Genomic DNA, 23,583 nt, shown 5'->3' with positions numbered 1-23,583 from the left:
GAAATCCATGCCACTATACGGATCCCTACACGGTACAATTGTACAGAAAAACCACTATGCTGGAAAAAAAAATAATCCCTCATGCATTAAAAAAAGTAATTTTTTTATAAATCATACCTTTTACAAAAAAAATTCATTGCCAATTTTAATGAAAATTTAAAATTTTGTGGGTGCGTTTTTTTTTTAAAAGTGAAAAGTTGTTTTTTAATAGCCAAAAAGGTTTATTTGGTATATGATTTTTTTTATTAGAAGGGAGAATAGTCCATTTTGATGAGAATATTCTAGGCTCCCCACTCATTTTTCATTAATTTTTTATTAGAAGGCAAAATATTCTATCTTGAGGAGAATATTTCAGTGGGATCTTTTCAAAGGAGAGCATATTATTTTTGGGGGGAGAATATTCTCTTCTTGCATCAGCACCAAGCAGGTCATCATATGACTAGGGGCTGAGATTTTTAGCCCCTAATTCCCTGTGCAAGCCCTTTTCAAGCACTTTCAGTAAATCGGATATAACTCAGGCATATACTCTGTTTTTTGCAAACAATATATTGTTGGAAAGATGATTCCAACACCAATGTGAATCTACAAGTATTTTTATTAGATTATACACCAATTTTTCATACTAGGCCTCCAAAATACACCTTCATTTTTGCACTTTTGAGGCCATATCTTGCACATCTGGACTCCGTTTTTTGAAAACCAAACATTGTCAAAAAGATCTCAGAGTCCTCTATCTAGATCTCAAGTCCTCTTCTACAAAATTTTCATCAAGTTCTCAAAGATCTCAATATTTTCCTTTTTGGGTTCTTTCTTGGAAAATGTGCAAATAGGTTGTTTTTCTACGATTCAAGTGATTTTTTGGCATTGAGAGGATATATACTACTATATCAGTATATTTTTGTACCTTTTTTCATCGTTTATCATGGATCCAAATCATATTGCTCCCCTTACTCCATTCAACTATTAGGATTAAAAAAAATAAATGGAGATTCATTTCAAGCACTAGGGGAATCATATTGCTCTCCTTACTCCATTCAATTACTATGGTTAGAAGAAAAAAATAGATCTTCAGCTAAAACAACAGGGGTTATATAGAGTGACCATGGGTACAGAAGTTGAGCCTACAAATGTTGTTGAGAAGAGAAAATGGTTCAATAGGTGTGATGAGGCTTTTGAGACTTTGTACATTTCTATGTCTCTAGATCTTCTCTTTCATGTTGAGTCTTGCACCACACCCGATCAGATTTGGGCTACATTGGAGTCCCTATTTAAGAAGCAAGATGTATTGAGGGGATTTTAGTTTGAGAATGAGATTATTGGCTTAGACCCTAAAATGATTTTGATAGCATCCAAGACTTCTTCACTAAACTCAAGTCTCTTAGATTATAGTTAAAGCAGTGCAACATTGGGGAGGACTCTCAGTTAAATATGTCTATCCTTGTCATGCTTGGTCCCGATTATTCAGTTTTTGTTTCTACATTTTATGCCACTAGAGATGCTCTTGGTACTCATTACACCATGGCTTCAATTGATGACTTTGCTTCTCAACTCACTCAAGAGCAAACCAAGTTGGGTTGATTGAAGTCTTCCAAATCACATGCTCTTGTTGCTTCTCAAGGCGCCACAAATATAAAGGCTTCACATGCCAAAGGCAAGAAACAAAAACACGAGGATTCGAAGTCACATGAGCAGTGCAACAACACAATCACATGATTCCTCAGATTCTTCTTCCTCTTCTAAGAGGTTGTCATCGAAGAAGGATAAGTTGAAGTGTGCATATTGCACTAAGCTAGGACACGATGAGAATTGGTGTTATACAAAGAAGATTGACGAGTTGACTCATCTTCTATAGAAGCACAATATCTAGTTGCCATCATTTAGTACATCTTCTTCTACCACTTTAGGATTTGGAAATTCTGGGGCTCTTTCATTGGCATGTTGTGTAGACAAGATGAAGGGTCATGCTCTCTTTGCATCCACACATCAATCCTCTACGTGGCTTCTTGATTCTGGAGTCTCACATCATATGGCATCATTAGAGGGTATGTTCTCTTTTTTTGAGCATCGTGCATTTTTATAGATTTTGATCTGTAATAAAACTTACATGAATGTTAATGGGAATGATTCTATTGAGGTTCATAGTGGCACATTCGATAATGATCTTTGTGTCCCTTCATTATCTTCCAATCTTCTTTCCATCTATCAAATTAGTCATAGTGGGACAGGTAAGACAATTGAGTTCGCCCCTGATTCAATGCTCATCAAAGATCTGCATAGTAAAGACCTTGTTTCAATTGGTATTATTGATCATGCATCTCGATTGTACGAGTTCTCTCATTTGCTCCCATTGAGAATGCAATTCCATTGACTAGTCCTACCTCTCATGCATCGAGAGTGGATCAAAAATCTAAGGAGAGGTTTCGTAACTTGAACCCGTGTGTTCCTCAATCATCCACAATGGGTCCTAAGACTTGTGTCGATACTCCTCCACCTCCTTCTAAGATCAATTTAGTTCATTAGGTTGATTGGTCCCTTCTAGTTTTAGCAGAGTGGGATGAGTACTTGCTAGATATTGCAGGATTATTTGATACATCACACACTTCATACATTGGGGACATGATAGAGGATATTCCATTCCTCCTTGATGGTAGTTTGACCATTCATGTCATCTCATCTTCAGTGCCTTCCAAGGTTGCTCATCAAGTACCTTCATAGTTGTTTGGATTTGCTTTAGTTAATCTGGCATCTTTTGATTCAGATAGTTAGATAGTTGAGTAGTCTTTCATGGCACACATCATGAGACTTTTCCTTCCACCTCCTTTCATGGAGTTTCTTCAAACTTGGCCACTTGATTTGTTTCTTTCGAAGGGGAGGGATGTGGTTTGCCACTCTTGGATCTTCATCAGCATTCGTCCTCAATCATTCATCTTCATCATCGGAGATTCTCTATTACGGGGAGATACATTCTCTTCTTTTCTCTCTTATTGAGGGAATTGTAATTGTACTTATGTGATCGATTCAGGTCTTGGGGGGACATATTGAGTCCTTTATTCTTGTCACATGTACTTTCTTTTTCCTTTTTTTCCTCTTTTGGAGAGAAGTTTTGTCCCAATGGGTTTTCTCATTTTCTCTGTTTGTGAGAGTTGTATTTCTTTGCATCGGTTTGTACATAGTACCAAATCAAACCTAGTTGTAGGGACTCATTCATATTATCTCTTTATCTCATCCCTAAGTTAATCTTAAGGGGAGGGGGTGGTGTTAAAGTAGTTAGGACACTTTATCTAATTATTTATTAATTAGGTCCTTTAATTACTTTTTCACTTCAACTAACTTAAATGCTTTTTCCTTTTATTTAATTAGGCTAATAATGGCTTAAGTTGTCTAATTCATTATGATTGTGACACTTGGCGCAAGCCAATTTAATCTAGCCTTTAGGGTTTGTATCTGGGGTTTCACTCATATTTTTATAAGGATTCATTCATTTATTGTAATTGTTTCTCCAATATTTATTATGCAATAATACAAAATTTCCAAGTTGTTATTGAGCATATAATCTCTTGCTTGATCTCTTTTGAGTGATAGGTGTTTTTCTTGAAGATGAATCTTGGCTCTTGTGGTTGTATCATCAACTTCTACAAATATCATGGAAAAACTTAAGAGGTTGTATCCCCCCCCATAAAATTTGACATGTTCCCATGCCTAATTCTAAGAGAACCTATATGTTTTGGCATCATATAAAAAATTACATTATTTTAATCAATTGTTCCAATAGTATAATCTTTTACCAATTTTAAAAAGTGAAAATGATCCTAGGACCTATGGACTATGGGCCTACAATGTAATATATGTTAAATAATCTAGGTGGCATTTTCTCCAAATTGTCAACTTCAACTTCTTGATAGCCACGAGAACATGAGAATCATTAAAATATGGCCAGGTGGTAATATCATTAGAACTAGAATGATTTATACCATAAAAATATATGTAAGCAATGAACCTAGTTTTTCATATTGAAATATTCTCTTAGCAATGAAATGTCTTAACATAGTCCATACAATTAAATCTAGACTAGAGTTGCTAGTTCTCTTCTAAGATTGGATTTTAATGTAAATCTCATTCTCATATGCAACCTTTTGTTATTAAGAAATTACTTGTTTTCTATTTAACATTTTATTTTTCTTTACCAAGGAAATATTTCTAGGGCTCTTGGTATTCATCATGATCTCTATCATCCATCATCTTGCTCACTTCATGACCTAATCCATTAAGGTTTGGGTGACCAACTATAGCCCTATAATTTCCATATTAAGGATCAAATTTTGAACAAGATTGCATCTTCTAGATTAATAAATTTGTCAACAAACTCCAAGCCCAAGCTATATTCATTAGTCAATATAGGCTAAATAAGTTGCCCTTCTCAAGTTCCTAGTAGAAAAACCTCTAAGATATTTTGAAGACATAACTTATGATAAGAGTGAAACTTATGTGTGCCTTTGTCATGGTCATAACACAATAAAAAAGACAAAACCATACCCTTTCCCAAATATCTATCCTAACTTTCATAAAAAAAAAAAGGGAGTTCATTTGTCTAAGAAATGAGAGATTATATAAATAAGGGAGAGATGCATGTATAGGGACACATCCCCTTGAAAATGCCTTTGACTAAGGATCAAGGTTATGACAAATTGTCCTCCTTAAAAAAATATTTTATCATCAAAGCATTACAATCAAAGGACGAACATCCACAACTAAATAAATCCCTCGCAAAGCTTCACCCTTTAGCAATTTTTTCCCTTTATTTAGGCATTTCTTAATTTTATTAGTTTAAAGAGTTTTCCCTTCTTTCTCTAGAACATGAAACTCAAATTGAATCACAATTCTATGATCCTAACTTCTCACTTAAAGAAATTGAATGTCTACATCATGCATAAGGCCATTACTAAGAAGATTTAAGACATGCTATAGTACCTATTTGGAAATTGATAGGAATTATATGATTTTTGAGATGATTTCAAATTCTTAATATAAAATGTACTTCATTAATAATTAATTTTGCTACACCCTTTTCAATGCCATAAATTTCTTGAGATCGTAGATTATTTTCTTCATATTCCAATAAATAGATTGTTGCTATAGAACAAGTATTAGCAAGCACATAAACATTACATCATGAACAATTTTTAGGAGGCTCAATAGGAAAAAAGGTACTATAAATGAATTTGAGGAATAGATCCGATTCTTTTAGTTATTCTACAAATAACCACAATTCTCTCAAAATCTCTCCTGAATTTATCTACTCATGTATTTGTTGTACAACATTTTAAGTACTTGTTGTGGCAATAAGAATCCTTTAGAAAAACACTCTACTATCACATTTCAGAATGTTAAACTTATATGGAGTCTTGGTTTGGACTTCAAAGATTGCATGAATAAGCAATTTAAACATTAGCATACTAATTGTGATGGTTGGATGAATTAAGTTGAATAATTTTTGGCAAAACGAAATCTATAAAATTGCTTTTAGCCTAAAGGATAAGTGTTTATTTGCCATGCAAAGTTTAGAAAGAGGATGGCGAGCATAGATGTTAGGATTTAATACAAACCTTTCCCATACAATAAGAAAATTACACAAAAGAAATCTAGTGGCAAGAAGAAATGACTAATTTTCTCCAATGGTAACAAAAGAAATTTTAGTAGATTAATGAACTAATTATGAATTGATTTATAACATCAAATATAATGAATAAACATTCAAATCATATTAATCGTTCATTTTAAAGAATATATTGTTCTATTAAAAAAAGTGATAATATTCAAATAAACCTATTAGTCCATTAACCTAATTCATTAATCGAATCGACTAAGTGTAATGTGGTGAAAAGGGGTGATGGAAAAGTTAAGAGGAAAGATTTTCTCTCCTCAAGGAAAGGAGTGAAAGTTTCGCAAAAGATTCTCTTCAACCCCTCACACACATTACATTTAAAAGAGGGGAAAAAATTCACTAAATCCAATCTCAAGAGATTGAATGCTAAATGAATTGACAATGAATTCAGAATCCCTCTTTTAGAATGCAATAGTTTGAATTATGTGATTTAAGACTAAATGTAAAAGCGACAAAGAAATGATTATAAGTTGAGATAGAAATACCGGATGAAGCTGTGCGCCTGGAATTAGTAGTAAAATGTCAAGATGAAACTCCCCTGCAAATTTGGGCGAAAGTTGTCGAGACCGTGTTGAAAGTGCACACGATCCTCCAAAAAATCCACGTGCCAAAAAGAGTTTTTCCGAGTCTGAATCTACAAATACAACTACGCACATGCAACCTACACAGAGAAAAGAAAGGAATTGTTGTTGGGATTGGGGGTTTGCCTTCAGGTCAACCCCAATTTTGGAATTAACCAGATGATGAAATGTACTTGTAAGTAATGAAAGTAAATGACTAAAATGGAATTCACCTCAAGAGAGGATGCAATTGAAATGTTGAAAGAGTTGTTTGAAAGGATATATAGAATTGTATGTCACAAGAGATCTCCTCTTCAATGGTTGAATCTTTGACTTGAATGCAACACCTAGCCTTGAAAGGAGACTTGAGAATGCTCAATGCTTGAAAGGAATGTTTGAATGCTTGATTTCGCTTAGGATCACAATTTCCACTTAGTGAACTCATATGAACTTCTTGACTTCCCTCCATGCAAATGGGAGAGAGAATGCATCTTATATACTCATCAATTAGGGTTAATTGACTGATTTTTCGTCATAGGCCCGCATAGGGAAACTTCTCTCTCTTTCCAAATGCGAAGCCCAATGAAAGATAAATGCAGAGGGGGCCCAAAATAGTGCAAGGACGAGCGCCACGCCCCTGTCCTACCCTAATTCAAGACAAGAAGAAGCAGAGGAGAGTGTGGGGTGCAAGGAAATGCAAACTTCGGGCAGTGTGAGCATGTCTCGGGTCTCCAATCAAACTTAGGGATTCGTTTCGCCAATGTAAAGACCCAAATGTGGTTGAAAATTGCAAGGTCGCAATTTTATGACGCTACACTAAGTATGTAAATTGAAAACGTCCACTGCAAATGGTTCTAGAATGATCTACACACCTTGGGGTTGAACATAACTCGAGGGATTACTTAAATGTACACCCCAAAAATACCAAAACAAGACAAAATTAGAGGATTTTTATTAAACACACTTTTGTCCAATGACGGATTTAAATTTTAAATAATTGTTTTGATGAATATTTAATTTCAAATAAAATCTCCAAGCTTCCTTTTCTTATCATAATCTAAAATTTCATGAACTGAAGCAAAAGTACAAATATATGTATAAACATCTAATATTATTGTGTAATAGACATAATAGAAAGAAAAAATGCTTTACTTCTTTAGTTTAATGATATCAAGTTTCTACAATCCACAATCCACAATCCATAATCTTTAACTTAGTTACAAAAATGATAAAGTTACATATATTTTTATGACATTCTCCACTGAATACATGTCTAACATCCATTGACACACCAAAGTAACATGAGCAAGCACGCAGGGGCTCCTTTGTCAATACAGAAAGCAGCAACAAAAACAACAATCATCTTCATTTTTTTTATCAGCAAGTAATAAATATACACGGAAATTTGGCATAACAAATACTTGACAAGCTAAGCTTAGGCTGCAGCTAAAGCTGAGAATTCTAACCATTAGAAGTTATATGCACTAATAAGGAGTGAAATCCAAATCTTTTACAAACATTGCCTGCAATCCAAGGAACTGAAACTCGGATACCTGGGACACTAAAGACTGCAACAAACGACATGTTGAGAAGATCCATTATGGACAATGAATGGACAAGGAGCCAATTCATGTCTGTAGAAATACTCATTTGTAGTTGTTTACATCGTCTATCTCAACTCTAATCATTTTGCCTTACTGAATCTGAACCAGAAAAGCAAGTCTCCTTCCTCCCTATCTCCAGGAAACATATCCATCAACTTGTCATCATCCCGTAAAAACATATTTGCACTGTTGCCAAATAATTTCCATAGAGAGCATTCAAGGCTGAGCAGACCTCATTCGTTCCCTTATCTAGAGCCCAGCTGACATTCAGCCAACTATTAAAAACTCTTAACTGTACACTAGACATTGTTACATTCTCACATTGCTGGCATAGTTCATTTTTTAGTGGCAGCAGCTTGTTTCTCAAACCCATTTACTTATCTTACATTGTGATTCTGCTAGTACTGCTATAAGAGGTCTCTTCAACTATATAACATGTACCATACTCTTTGATTGATCATTTGACAAAATAAAAAATTCTCATATATTTCTCTAATACAAATGTGATGTCTGATTGTGGGACCAAGATTTCTTACCTTCATAAAACTGAAAATGCTTCTATTTCTGCAAATAACTGCACCTATAAATTTGAGGTGTAAATTCGTCAGAGATTGGCGATGGCCCACTGGTTGCAGTATTGAACATTTCCCGATTTGAACAGTGTATCAGAGATTTCTAACGTCATTCAGGATATATGAGAGATTGAACACATAGTGGAAATGCTTCTTCTCGGCCAATGCATGGTTTAAGCTATGTGGTGCTATTTGGAAATCTAAAGCTTCTACTCAAGCTCAAGTTATGACTTGGAAGCTTCTTCATTACAGGTTACCTGTTGGTAACTACCTTCTCTCCATTCAACCAGTCCCATTAAATTGACCATTCTGCATGAAAAAAGAATCTGCCAGACATTCATTCTGGTAATGATCGCACTCCCAGACCTGAAGACAATCCATAACTCAATCAGTACCAACTACCTTCCCAATGAGAATTACCTCGAAATTCTGTCTTAATAGGGATCAAAACCTCCCGTAATGTAATTTCAGAGTCCTGCCATCAGAGTATCCTTCTCTTTATCTGGAAGCAAAGATATGCTTCCATGTTCTCCAACAGAATTTTACTTCTTGGAATTGCAACTGCAGAACTTCTATCCAATCTTCCTTTCATGGTTGTCACCCTTGCAAACTCTTACTGTGATATTCGACAGTTCAACTTGGAGCTCAAACAACAAATGGAAGACGTTTGGAAGAAATTAGGCACTATTGCTAAACATCGAAGTCGTCTAGCCAAAATGATTGATGAAATCCCCAGGAATTCAAACCTCCTCGCATCTGAAAGGTTTCTAAAACAGAGTAACAATGTAAGTGGTGATGCTTATGCTGTTGGTTCCTGTGTTAAGTGGTTTTCTTTGCTCCAGAGTTATTGGTAATTTAGTGGATACAAATACTCTTGCTGCCGTAATCTTCGTTTATCTCACTGGTGTCAAGGGGCTGGAAGTGTCTATCCTCGTCTTTTAGACTTTAGCCTTTGCTGTTCAATTTTTCATGACAGGTTGGAGATGTTTGATCGCTGCTCGTATGGTTTTGATTGCCCTGTCCCTGGAAGGTGTTTGGTCTGTCAATTCCATATCATTTATGGTGACTGCAACCCTCTGGGCCTTTCATTTCGTTTCCAGGCCTTTTTCTTTGAGTTCTACATATCCAAGCAGATTCAGATTAAGATAAAACAACTATGAGCTCAGGTGGTTCAATGCAAATCAGAATCCCCTCTGGGCCTTTCATTTCGTTTCCAGGCCTTTTTCTTTGAGTTCTACATATCCAAGCAGATTCAGATTAAGATAAAACAACTATGAGCTCAGGTGGTTCAATGCAAATCAGAATCCTATCTACAAGTATTTCCGCAGTGCAAGAATCAATGTAGCCAAGGAATCTCTTTACATTTAGAAGAAGCAAAGTATGGAAATGTTTTTTTACAATGACAGCAAAAGACTTTTCGGGCAGACTGAAAGCATTAAAAAACTTGGCTTCTGGAGGGCAATACAAAGGACAAGTCTAATGGGTGTAAAAGGCAATGCATCTAATTAACATTGGGTTTGTTGCTTGTCACACAAACCATTTTCATTGACTCGCTGTTATATCTTTGTTAAAGGCATTTTTTGCATTTTGGGTATCGATGTTGTTCACAGGCAATTCCCGTCACTGTCTGTTTGATGAACTTTGTATTATTCTATTCTTTCACTAATAGAGCTTTTGTTGAATAAAATAACAGAAAAACAACTGTATCAACAGTCCACGTGTGTGTCTATATCAACAAGAATTGTGCAAATAACCTTCGATATACAATATCGCAAATTATAATTTTGAAAGTTCTAAGGTTGCATTATTTTGTGTCCTAGCCAATATAAAAGAAATAGATGTGTCTTACGTTCATATATGCAGCACTGTTTGCCACATACGGGTAAACGATTAAGTGCAGAAAGTAAATGCACAGAACATAATGGAAATATATTAAAGAACCAGTCCCTGTATTAATTCAACAGTCCATGTACATCAAGTGCTTATAACATCACACCCAGATACGACCATCATGATCCTACTTCGAAGGAAAGGTATGCAATATATAATACCCAAATGGGTGCGACCAACCGTTGCGTCCAACTGCCCTTCGAGAAGACTAACTGACTGCCGTAACCCACAATTACCGATGACAACATAACATAATGATTATTCCCAACAACATCATCCCCCCCAAGAAAAGAAGTCGTCTCTGGACGACTTAATACAAAATAGAGATGAGGTTCATACACTAAACAAAATCAAGGTATAGAAGAAGAAGGGGGCTGAGGGGGCGTCCCTGAAGCAGCAGGTGGTAGGGCTGATGATGATGCTGGTGTCAGTTGTGCACGCAAATCGTACACCTGTTGTGTCCGCACCTGCAGGTCCCGCTCAGCAACCTTTTTGTGCTCAATTGCAGACTTAACCATCCGAGCAGCCTCCAGGAGCTTTCTCTCCTTGGCATCCACCGTCTCTCGCGCCTGTACGAGACTAGTGCTCAGGGTCGCCTACTCCAGGAGCTTTCTCTCCTTGGCATCCACTATCTCTCACGCTTGTACCAAAATAGTGCTCAGGGTCGCCTACTCTGCCCTTGCGTCCTCCAACTCTGCAGCTAACTGTGCCTTCTCGGCAGCAAACTGAGCCCTCTCAATTTCCCACGCCGCCTCCCGACGATCCAAGTCTCTCTGCACGGCCTCAACCTGGGTGGCCAACTCCTCCCGAGCTCTCTCCGCGGCCACCCTCACAATCAGATGTACTGCAAACACGGACTCTGTTCGGCGAAGAGTGTAATACCCTTCTCTAAAGGTTTGTTGAATCTGCCTCCCGAGAGACTCCACTCTACTCTCCACTACTGGCGTGCTCACTGCCCATACTGCCAACATCTCTGCTGTCTCAGTTTCTAGCCATCCGCCTCTCTCAAAACAGGCAACAAATGCCTGCGGACAACCCTTCCGCATAAACCTGAGCAGCCGATCCAACTCATAAACGGTGCTGTCGAGGCCCTCTGACTGAAGAGAGGCGATAACCTCCCGCCCTCGGCGGGCCTCCTCCTGCAAATAAGTCTGTACCATTTCTTGAAAGTAAGTTTGCCCTCGGCCCACCATATCTTAGAGATAAGCCTCCACATCTACCCAGCCTGGCTACCTGTTCTCCATGTGGATCTCTACCCTGTCTCGCTGGCTGTCCACGTGGACCTCCGCCATCTGCTCCAGTGCCAACTCCCTGCCCTTCACCTCCGTCAAGTGTGTCACATCTCTGGGAGAACCTTTGCTATCTAAGTCCACAACCTCTGCGTCTAAGTCCTCTCGAGGGTCGCTGCGCACGGAGGTAGCCCGTGAGGGAGAAATGGTAGTAACCGGCCTAGGCGACATGGGTGTCATCTCGAACTCCCTGCTCAACCAACCGTCCTCCTCGAGGGGGTGTAGTATCCCCCCGCCTAGTGTTGCTGTTGTTATTGTCTGATCGTGCCCCTGCACTTTCCCTGTGGATACGGATTCACCCACTTCTTCTGATGGAACTATCTCTGTCCTCCCTTCCTCGGTCCCTGATGGCAGCCTCATTACTACCGGCGGCCTTTGCTCCCCTAAGGCCGAGATGGACGCAATGCCACCCGTAGGCAGACTCAAATGCGTTGAGGCGGTCAGCATGGGTGTGGCGAACAATACTTGGGGTGGGGTGTGGATGCTAGTACGGCCTCGACTAAGCTTGCCCCACTATCTCCGTCTGAATCACTCGAGGCTTCTGAGGTCTCTTCTCGCCCGCTGTCAAAGTCGTCAAACTCGGACACATCCTGCCTTCGCCTCTTCTGCCCTGTCGTAGGTGTCAGCCCTACATCCATATGTCGCCAATAGAAGATGGGTGGCTCACCTGGTGCCAGACTACCTACCGGTTTGATGTCGACTTCGTCCTCCGACAGCTAGGAATGCATGGCCTCCAGGAACAACCCAATGGCATAGTGCGACATGTAGAAGGTGCGGTGATGTAGAGTCATGAACTCATACATCTTGTCAGCAAGTATTGTAGCCTAGTCGTACTGCACCCCATTCATAAGTCCATTCATCAAAATAATCTGAGGTAGGGCGATATCCGATGCACGGCTGGACCCGGTAAGTCGGCTCTTCACGACATCCATGATGCAACGCCAAGGCCCTTCGGCTACAAATGACTTTTTCATTCCTCTATTTTTTGTGGCGTTGGTCACAGAGGCAAGATCAGCCAGTGTAAGGTTGCGGGAAACCATCTTCACCCAGTGTTCCTTCATGTCGTTATTCATTTTCTTAGATTTTAACTCCACTTTCTTCCCATTGTGGCCTGGTATGCCAAATACCCTTGTAAAGTCGGTTGTTGTGAAGCAAACCCTTAGCCTATGGTTGTCGTAGTCTAACGTGCTTGTTCTGGAGGTGGCGTCAAACACGTTGACCATCATTCGCAGCGGTACCTCGAATTTCTTTATGGGAAAAACAGGCATCTAGATAGCCCAGTGAACTCCTGCTCGCTGTAAATTTTTTTTCACCTCGTGATCTGCAACAGTCTCCTGCCACCACTTGCGGCACTCGGCTCCATTCACACCCTCGAACACAATAGTGTTGACGGTGACCTTTCCAATGGCTGTGACTATGGCTATCTTTGGCCTGCGTTTCTCTTTGCTGGCGCTGGTGCTTGTATCCGTGCCTCCTGCAACTCGAACTCCCGATGGTAAAACCCTCGCAGTCTTGTCCATGTTTGTCTGCAACTTTACTCGCCAATGGCGTTTGCCGACTGAATGCATTCCCCGTATTTTGCCTCTCCTTAACGTGCCAGCTGAGATATGGCTAACTGTAGAACCATTACACCACTTTCCCTTCCCTGCAGCAATGGTTGCGTACCCACGTGACAGAAACGACCCCTTTCTTTTGCGGCGGATATGCCAAGAATCCCTTCTTCCACGGGACTGTCACCTTTTTCTTCAGGCTGAAGGCCTATGGCTGCGTGTGCGTGGCTTAGTCAGGTTGCGTGTGCATGGCTTAGCGTGGGCTGCATGTGCGTTGGTTTGTAGTGGTCCGTCGTATTTGTGTCGTCGTGTTCACGGGCTATTGTGGCGGTGGTTTGTGCGGTGGTATCCAGTGCACGGTGGTTCCACCGCACGGGGTTCCCACCGTGGGTGGTCCCATCGCACGGGGTTCCCATCGTGGGTGGTCCCACCGTAGCCTTTTTTTTTCTTTTTTTTCAATTTTCTATTTTTTTTTCCACTTAGGACTTGTTGGTGCGGCTGTCGCTTGTGGTACGGCTTCAATTTGGAGCCATTCACAACCTGGGGCACCTGTTTTCCGTCCAATGTTGTCAGCCGGATGGCCCCATTGGCCCCGACTTCGCGAATTCAAAAGGGTCTTAGCCATCTCACCTTAAACTTCCCTGGTTTGATCCCGTTTTTCCCATTGTATTTCAAAACCAGCTGTCCCAGGGTGAATCTTACCCATTTTAAATGTTTGTCATGCCATACTTTTCTTCTAGCTTGTGCGACCTCTGTGGCACACTGCGCCACCATTCAACGCTTGTCCAGCTTGTTCAAGTTGTAAAGCCTCTCCCGCAAGCTTTCCATGTCTCCGAGTCTATTTTCAATTGCTATTCGCAGACTCGACACCATGAATTCCACAAGCACCACTGCTTCCTGACCATACATCAGTTGAAATGGAGTTTGACCGGTAGTCACCTTGTAAGTCGTTTTGTAGGCTCATAATACGCAGGGTAACTTCTCCTCCCAGTCTTCCTTTTCTACCCTGCAGGACTTGTAGATTACCGACACCAATATTTTATTAGTGGCCTCAGCTTGCCCATTGGCGCAGGGGTAGTACGAGCTCGATAATGAGTGGAAAATCTTAAACTCGGTGGTCAACAGCCGTATGACATGGTTCACAAAGTGGCCCCCTCAGTCACTTGTCAATTGAATAGGTATGCCATATCGCATAATAATTTGTTCATAGATAAATTTAGCCGTAGTTACTGCAGAGTTATCCGGAAGAGCCCTCGCCTCCACCCACTTAGTCAAGTATTATGTCGCGACCACAATATAACAACACCATCGTGTATGGCTAGCCTTAAGAGGCCCTACAAAGTCGAGTCCCCATCATTTGAAGAGTTCCTGTGCGTGCAAAGGGTTGAGGGGCATGAAGTCCCGCTTCAAAGGTTTACCCACCCGTTGGCAAGTGTCGCACCCCACGACCCACTCCCTGGCGTCGTTGTGTACGGTTGGACACCACAACCCTGCCAGCAACACCTTGCGTGTCGTAGTGTCCGGGCCCATATGTCCACCTGCTGGGTCCTTCGTGTGCCTCCCTCAATATACTGGGGACTTCCTCCTCCATGACACAGCGCCCTAGTACCTGGTTGGATCCCATTTTGTAGAGTAAGCCATTGATCAGTTGAAGGGTCTTTCTCCTTAATACTAGCTTCCTCCGTTCCCCTGGAGGCATGTCCTCCGGGAATCGGGATGTTGACAGGTACTCTCCAATATTCTTGTACCACGAAGGGAGTACGACTATTTGGAACAAGTGCGCATCCGGGAAGTCATCATTTACTCCTTCCGGAGGTTCCCCCGACTTAATCCGAGACAGTTGATCTGCTATGCCATGGCTTCGTCCTGGTCTTACCACAATTGTAAACATGAACTCCTATAGTAGCAATAGCAAACGGCTTATCCTCCCTTGAATAATAGGCTTGTTTACCAAGTACATTAGTGCCTGGTGGTCTACGTAAAATGCGAATGGTGTAGCGAGTAGGTAATGTCAGAATTTTTGTACGGCGTAGACCATGCCAAGGGCTTCGCGTTCCGTGGTAGTGTAGTTCTTTTCAGCCTTGGAGAGCAACCTACTCACAAAATAAATCGGATGGTCCAACCCGTGTCCGCCTACCTGGGCTAGTGTAGCCCCGATGGCATAATTTGAAGCATCCACGTGAACATGGAATTCCTTATCCCACTTCGGGTATGTGAGTATGGGTGCTCCCATCAATCTCGTTTTCAGCTCTTCAAATGCGTCGCTCTGTGGCTTTGTCCAGGTGTATGGCTCCCCTTTCTGTGTCAAACTATCCAACAGGTGGGACACCTCAACGAAGTTCTTGATGAACCTCCTGTAGTACCCTACATGACCAAGGAAAGACTTCACCCCAATGATGTCTGTAGGAGCTTCCAATTCTACTATGACCCGAATCTTGTCAAGGTTCGTTTTCAATCCTTTTTGCACACAATGTGTCCAAGCAATCTTCCCTGTGGTACCATGAATCTACATTTCTTGGGATTAAGGGCCAACCGTGCCCTTCGACATCTCTCCAAGCACTCCCTGAGGCCCTTTACGTGGATGTCCTGCCCGCTGTAAATAGACCAATCATCTAGAAAAGCTTTGAAGTTCCCTACAGACATCTTGTCGAAGATGTGCAAGATGATGCGCTGAAAGGTCGTCAGTGCATTACATAGGCCGAATGGCATTCGGTTGTATGCATACACACCGTCCTCTACCATGAAGGTAGTTTTCAACTTATCTTCCTCGGCGATGGATATCTGGCTGTACCCAGAGAACCCATCCATGATGAGGTAGATTTCATGTCCAGCCACTATCGAGGATGGTATTGGTGAAGGGTATGGGAAACGGGTCTTTAATAGTGACAGCGTTCAGACATCGGAAGTCTACATAGATCCGGATCTGATTGGCCTCTTTCTTGAGGAAAATCACAATGGGAGACACCCATTCGCTTGTCTGCACCTTGAAGATTATGCCCACTTCCAACATTCGCTCAATTTCGTCATTCACCTGTGCAGCATAATTTTTGTTCATACGGTAAGGTTGCTTGCTTACCGGTTGGGCTCCCGGTACCAATGTTATGCAATGTACACATAGCTCTGGGGGCACGCCCTTTAGGTCCTTGTACGTCCATGCAAAAACATCCTTGTATTCGACGAAAATTTTGAAGGCTACAGCCTTCAACACTGGATTCCAGTCATCTCCGGCAAGGATGATCTTGGGGTCACTCGTCTCCCCAAGATTTGTCTCCTTCAAATTGGCTTCCTGATATTTAATAGGTTCGCCCTTCGGGAACTCATGTGTGGGAGTGTCATTCACAGAGGCCTCCCCTTCCTTATACTCTCCATATTTTGGAGGAAATATATCTGGTTCTTCCTCGATACTCAATACATTGCACGAGGGTGTAAACAATTCATAATCCTCCATTTGCCAATGGAAGAGGCCATACATGAAGTCCCCGTCATCCCCCGAGCATGCTTCCAATTCTAACACCCATCCGTCACTGGGCTCCATACGGCGTCCGTCTCCATCCTCACCCAACCGGTCTCCCTCAGATTCCGACTCGGAGGAGGATGCCAACTCCTCGCTCACCATCTACGTACGGAGATCGATCACGTACCTTCCTCCCCGCGCTTTCCAAGGAAAGCGTATTCCGCTTCCAGTTATGGTTCGCCTTTGCTGCAATGAGCCACCCACATCTGAGAATGGCGTCGTACCCTTTCTGCTTCAATGGAATCACTACAAAATCTAGCACGAATGGTTGTGTGCCAATCATCACCCGCTGGCCCATGAGGGTATAGAGGGGTTTAATCCCGTGTTGATCTGCCCCTAGCAAGTTGAACATGGGGGGCCACAATGTAGGCTTTCCCAATTTTTTCCATGTCTCTTCTGGCAGCACATTTACTCCCGACCCTCCGTCCACAATGGTGTCCGTCAAGGTAGTCCCCAGGATGCCCATTTCTACCACCACCGGGTGGCGTCCGTTGTTGACTACTAACAACATAGGGTCGACCGTGGGGCTTACGACCTCCCTCGTTTTAGCTTGTGTGGGTACGGAGTTTAAGATAGCCGTTTTCAATTGCGGCATGGTTTCAAGGAGGTCTTGAATCTTCACGGGTACCTCTATTTGCAATATTTGCCGTAGGATTCTCTCCTCCCCTCGTCCGTGACGGGTTTGTGGCCTCGTGGCTGTTTTATCCTTGTGCGGCCATTTCCTTTGTGATCTCGACCCTTGCTTCCCGCACTCTCTCGATCTCCGTGCGAGGATCTGGGTATGTAGCCTTTTTGGCCTGTGCCCTTGTGATTGCCAACACTTCTGCCTTCGTGGGTTCGATGTTCAAAAGGTTTACTCCTGGCTTCGGGCAATTTGCATCCTCATGGTCGCCTAGCCCACACCATTGGCAGAGGTGCTGAGGGGTGGCTTCCTTCATGCAATCCTGGGCGAAGTGCCCCCACTGATTGCAGGCCCTACATTGGATCATTGGTCGGCCATTGGCGTCATACTGGATACGGCTTCAGGTATTTTTATTGTTGTTGTTATTCCTTTCGTCGTCGTGTCTCTTGTCCTAGTAACCTCCAGATGATGTGATGTGTTGGTTTGCTAGGCCGTACCCACTGGTGTGGATGTTGTGGCCTGCTCCATGAACAACACTTGCGTATTTCGGGTCTTCATATTGTATGGGCACTCCTTGATGGAGTGTCCCATTACTTGGCAAATTTCGCAAAAGGCCTTCAGGCATGTACCCTTCATATGTCCTTCCTCCTTGCACTCCGTGCACCACACGTCTCCTTCAATCCGATTAGCAGAGCCTTTCATTGCTTTAAATTCTCTCATCATACGCTCCATGTCCTTCTACAGGGTCGTCACTTTCTTTTTCGACCCCTCGTTACCACTCTCATCAGAGGAAGAGTCATTTTCCTCGGAGGACTTCCCCTTTTTCTTGGACGTTTTGTATTCACTTTCTAAGTTCATAGCCCTATTGTATGCATCATAGTATGACGAAGGGGGGGCTATCTTCATTTTCCTCTTCAAACTGGGTTTCAGGCCTTCTACGAACCACCTCTAATTGAGTCTGTCAACCGGCTCACTCTCCATTTTCCCAATTAGCTCCTTTAGGTGCCTTCCGTAGGCACAAACTAATTCCTTTTGTCCTTGTTTCGTACTGTATATATCTGCCACTATTTCATTATCATCCCAGAGTAGGCGGAACTCCTTCTCGAAGGCTTTCTGCAGCATGTCCCATGTGGCCACTGCAGTTTTATCAATATCCGAGTACCAGTCGATGGCAACTCCCCGTAATGTCGCTGGAAATTGCGTCGTCCATTCATCTTGGTTCGTGACACCATTGGCCATCCATATGGTTTCGTAGGTTCTGCAGTGCTTTATGGGATCCTCCTTTCGTCGCCGGTGAATTTCAGCAGCTTCTTCCTATTGGCCATTCATGGGGGTCGTGTCCCCAGAGGTGGTTGTTTCTGTCGTGCACCCATGCCACTCCCTCCCGCGTTGGTGGTGTTTCCTATTTGAGTGAATGAAGGTACGGTGTTTTGTACCCGCGTGCTTGGTGTGATGGGTCCCAAGAGGGGGTCCTATCTGTCGTGTGTGTGTGCCTCCTCCACACCTACGGTCATACAGTTGCCCTCTCCTCCGTTCTCACCCTCGTCCTCTGTTCGCTCCCTTTGGTGGTCCTCTGTGCGCGGTGTAAGGGATAAATTCCTGAACTGATCCCGGGTCTCTTCGACCAGATTTCTTCGTAGCCTTGTTTCTTCCAAAAATTCTTCATAGTTTCTCACCCTATGGCGTTCTGGCGACACGTAGAAATCTCCTTCGGCTTCTGCTCCTGCACTCTCCGTGACACCTCCTTGGTTCCCTTTAGGCAACCCTTCGGCAAGTTGCCTCAGCCTTCGTCGACGTTCTACTTGTTGTTCCAGAATCAAGGCTCTCTGTGCGGCCTCCCACTCCTCACTTTGTGCTTTCTTATTTCTATCCTTATTTAATAAGTTGGGCATTAATTCCCGTACATCTTCATAAATAGCAACAACACATAAAAAATAGAACACTTCTTTATTAATTCATCCCGTCAGATACAATTTATGTCAGTAGTACAACACCATTATTAAAGTGTAGAATGTTCTTTATTCCTCCTCGAGGTTCAGGGTTCAATTTCCCCTTCGCCTCTTGCCATCACACTCCACTTCCTAGCGACTATTGTTTTCTTCGTACTGTCGGAGGACCTGTTGGCGTCGCTCCTCACGGGCAATCTCCTCCAGGCGGGTTCGTTGTGCCAGTGATGCCTGTGCAAGCAACCGGGGGAGGTGGTTCATCAGCCGATTCGCTGCGGGGTTAACTTCCAGTGCGGTCCACACGGCACTTGTTCGGACTTCAACCTCCGTGGCCTCTCTTCGAACGTAGGTCTCAATAGCCGCCTGAAGCAAGATTGAAAATTCCCTCGTTGCAGTGTCTTCTCCGTCGTAGAGCTCCGTTTGTGTGTCGTCGGCCTCTGGGTTAATCTCTCCAACGGGTAGGCCCATCGTATCCATACGCCATCCGCTCCTTCCTTTCCCGAGTATGTCTAGGCAACAGCGCCAGATGTTTGCCACATACGTGTAAATGATTAAGTGCAGAAAGTAAATGCACAGAACATAATGGGAATATATTAAAGAACCAGTCCCTGTATTAATTCAACAATCCATGTACATCAAGTGCTTATAACATCACACCCAGATACGACCATCATGATCCTACTTCGAAGGAAAGGTATGCAATATATAATACCCGAAGGGGTGCAACCAACCGTCGCATCCAACTGTCCTTCGGGAAGACTAACTGACTGTCGTAACCCACAATTACCGACGACAACATAACATAATGATTATTCCTGACAACAAGCACCACATATAGTCATATAGTGGTTTAACCAACAAAAAAACTAACCATAACAGTAATTGTTATTGCTGTCACATGTTTTAAGTTTTTAATAGTAATTGCGACCACCTTCCTATTTCCATGAATTATTCCTATGTAACAATAATCTAACCTTAGTAATGAACTAATGCAGTTGCATATCTCTTACAAAAGAAAATTGGTATATTGCTGAGACAGACAGAAGATAGAGATTTTGGAAAGAACGATTTACATGTCGAATTATATTCATCCATGTTGCTATTTGAGGCATATAGAATTCAAATATCAGAAATAACTGTCCTGAACATTTGATCAATATTACAGCTTCAAGCAGAGATGCCATTGACCATATTCCATTCATTGCTGCATTAACTTTTATGTTTCTAGAACTTGCAACTCTAAGCAACATAATCCCAGAAGAGAGAGAATAAACAAAGAGTAGAGTTTATTGCTGGAAGCAAACCTCAGGTTTCAAACCCCAAAGTGCATGTTCTGAATCAAACTTAACAATCCTGAAAACTTAATAGAACATCATGTGTGTACAGAGGTATTTCCCATAACATGAACCAGAAGAGGTGTATGGAAGGTGAAACAGTGTCCAACTCTATATTAGAGCATGAAAGTGTTGCAGAACTGATGCAGACAGCACAGATAAACATAAAAAGAATTACATCTTCTTCAACAAAAACAACAGTAATTCAGAGAGCTGATAAACATCCATGGTGAGACAAGAAAATATCAGTAATAACTTCTATTTACAGACCAGCAGGTTTACAGTTTTGTAATAAAAATATAAATGTTTTTGCTCAGTTTTAAAGGTTGACAAGGAGAGTGGTAGAGCCTAGAACATTATGTTGTGCTTTTGATATTTTTGCTTGAGTTCTTTTTAATATTTTCTCTTGTAACAAGAAGAATCGAGTTACTCATCCATATTTTTACATAATTTACAAGTTTTCTTGCTTACGAAGATTTAGAATTCAAGTACACAGTCTATAACAAACTTGTATTTACAGACCAGCAGGTTTACAGTTTTGTAACACAAAATATAATTTTTTTGCTGAGTTTTAAAGGTTGACAAGGAGAATGGTAGAGCCTAGAAAATTATATTGTGCTTTTGATATTTGCTTGAGTGCTTTTTATCTGGTAACGAGAAGAATCTTTCAGTTACTCAATCCATATTTTACATAATTTACTATTTTTCTAGCTTAATGTTCAGTGCATGCAAAAGATAGCTTTAGAATTCAAGTACATGGTCTATAACATTGGAGGTGTGTATCCCATTCTACTAAGGTCAACATACTGATATGCAACCAGACGATTTCTACTCAGCCTGATAGATGCCACAAAGGTACATATTAGAAACGCCATAAAAATCACCACTATTACAACTGTGCCTGGTTGTCTGCCCATCTTCCTTTCATTTGCTTGATCAACATATGAATTAACTGCTTTTTTATTGTCATCCAACTCTAAAAGAACCTCCTCAAGTCCACCCTGCAAATCATGGAAAAGGTACAATCGGATGAAAAAAAACTTACACTTCTAAAAGCATCTTTCAGATGGCTTTTATAAATCAAACTCCTCACCACAGGATAGCCAAGACAAAAATGCATTTACTAGTGTGTATAGGCACTCTTTTTTGTTTAACAGAAACAATAATGGAAGCTCTGCATTGGTTAAATAACTGTAAATTGAAAATAGATTGGTATCCAGTGAAACCCTTTTAAGAGACCAAATGAAAGCCTAATAAAAGGATCCACAACACTGCCAAAGGTAAAATCCAAAAGATCTAAGAAACATGAAATGGTACTGCAATGCAAGCCTGTGAGTTTATTGAAGAGGAAATAAGAAGGTAACAATTCACATGAATGCTTTTAATTTAACAAATATTTACATTTACAGAAACAAGAGTGATAATTTAAATATGATATAGATAAACCTAACCAAAATTAATGAAGCAGAAAGGTAAGTAGAAAAACTTTTGTTCATAGTATTTTCCAAATTGCTGCGTATTTGAACAATTTTCCAATAATTGTCCTAGCTATGCTTTCTATAAATTCATTTCTTATGAAATTTTAACAGTATTTTATGTCATTTAAATTTCTTTTGTGAATTTATATATATATATTTAATTTGCCAAGTGTTGCCAGGAACTAAATCTGAGTCAAAATATTGAGCTGCTGAATTTTTGCCAAGTGAGTTTTTAAATTATGACAAATACAAGCTGAAGACTGGCATCAAAACATATTATTCTTTATTGAAACAAAGCTAAGTTGTCAGTATGGGTTCGAGAACCCCATTTGCTGGTTCAACAAAATTTTGAAAAGCGGTTTGGGTTCATTAGTACAAAACAATGTAATATATATATATATATATATATATATATATATATATATATATATATATATATATATATATATATATATATATATATATATATATATATATATATATATATATATAATTTTTATTTTTTTTAATAAGTAAATAGCTGCAGAGGGGCAGCACCCTTGTATTAATCAAAATAGAACAATACAAGGCCTGGTTCAGTGAGAGCGGTAGGGGGAAAGAACCAGGAAGAAAACCCCTTACCCTAGCTCTATTCCTTATACAAAAAGAAACCAGCAATGGAGGCTAGACAAGTACAAAACACCAGTCAACAACCGGTGGAAGTAGATAACAGAACCGGCCAGAGGCCTTCAAACAAAAAACAATAACTAGAAAACAGAGAATCCTGAGAAAGGTGACACAACCGGAATCAATGGGAGTCTTCAGAGTCATCGTCCACAAAAGCACGAGCCGCATCCAGGATTATTGGGCATTCAGTGCCACAGGCCGAGTGAGCCGCTGATTCAGCCTTCTCCCGCGGGAGTCAGGAGTCATTTAGGAACCACTCCTCGCCAAGCCCAAACCCCCAGACATTGCCATCAACCAAATCTCCATTCTCCAGAACACCAAATCCTTCTCCACCCGCTAACCCTTCATCTCGAAGATATTTTTCCCTCCATTCCGACGTGAAGCCATTTTGAATGCCTGCCGCCTTAAGCAGAAATTCAATATGTCTGGTAATGGCAGGCCGGGTTTCTTAAAGAGCATCAAAGTCCAAAGAGTTCACAATCACAAACTTTCTCACCTCCGCCCCTTTGCCCAAGGACATATAGTAATTTTGGGGAAGCGGTATTCTCAAGTTGCCATCAATATTGTCCAACGCGGCATCAATTTCCCCCAGCAGGCGGTGTTTAAACACCATTTGAGTTAAAAGCTTCGCTCTCTGCTTGCTAGTCCCCATGTATATCACCATTGCAAGGAAAAAGGATGGGATATCGGCATTGGCTCTGTACCTGTGATAAGCCATAAGGAATTCCTTCCCCAGTATCATTTTAAGGCTGTGAAGAATAAGAGGGTGTCAAGTGTAGAGGACCTCCTGCAAACGTTTGTCAGTGATTTCGCCCAGGAAGGCCATCTGTCGACAAGTAGCTTCAAAGAGAATTGGGGATTCCATAGCAAGTCACCAAGTGAAGAATGCAAATGAA

The 23,583-nt window shown here is 41.2% G+C and overlaps 1 protein-coding gene across 3 annotated transcripts in view; it reads right to left on the bottom strand.

Moving 5' to 3' along the window:
* Positions 1 to 21,139: 21,139 nt before the first annotated feature.
* LOC131047800 (uncharacterized) overlaps positions 21,140 to 23,583 on the bottom strand; it is a 127,274-nt gene continuing 124,830 nt past the window's right edge. For all 3 annotated transcript variants that reach the window (XM_057981585.2, XM_057981584.2, XM_057981586.2), the window contains one exon: positions 21,140 to 21,544. In XM_057981585.2, coding sequence (XP_057837568.2) covers positions 21,305 to 21,544 — 240 coding nt within the window. In that variant the 3' untranslated portion in view covers positions 21,140 to 21,304. The remainder of the gene's footprint in view (positions 21,545 to 23,583) is intronic.

The sequence above is a fragment of the Cryptomeria japonica genome, chromosome 8, assembly GCF_030272615.1.
Source record: "Cryptomeria japonica chromosome 8, Sugi_1.0, whole genome shotgun sequence".
Lineage (NCBI taxonomy): Eukaryota > Viridiplantae > Streptophyta > Pinopsida > Cupressales > Cupressaceae > Cryptomeria > Cryptomeria japonica.
The sequence above is the reverse complement of the archived record's forward strand: the minus strand, read 5'-3'. Positions and strand labels throughout refer to the sequence as shown.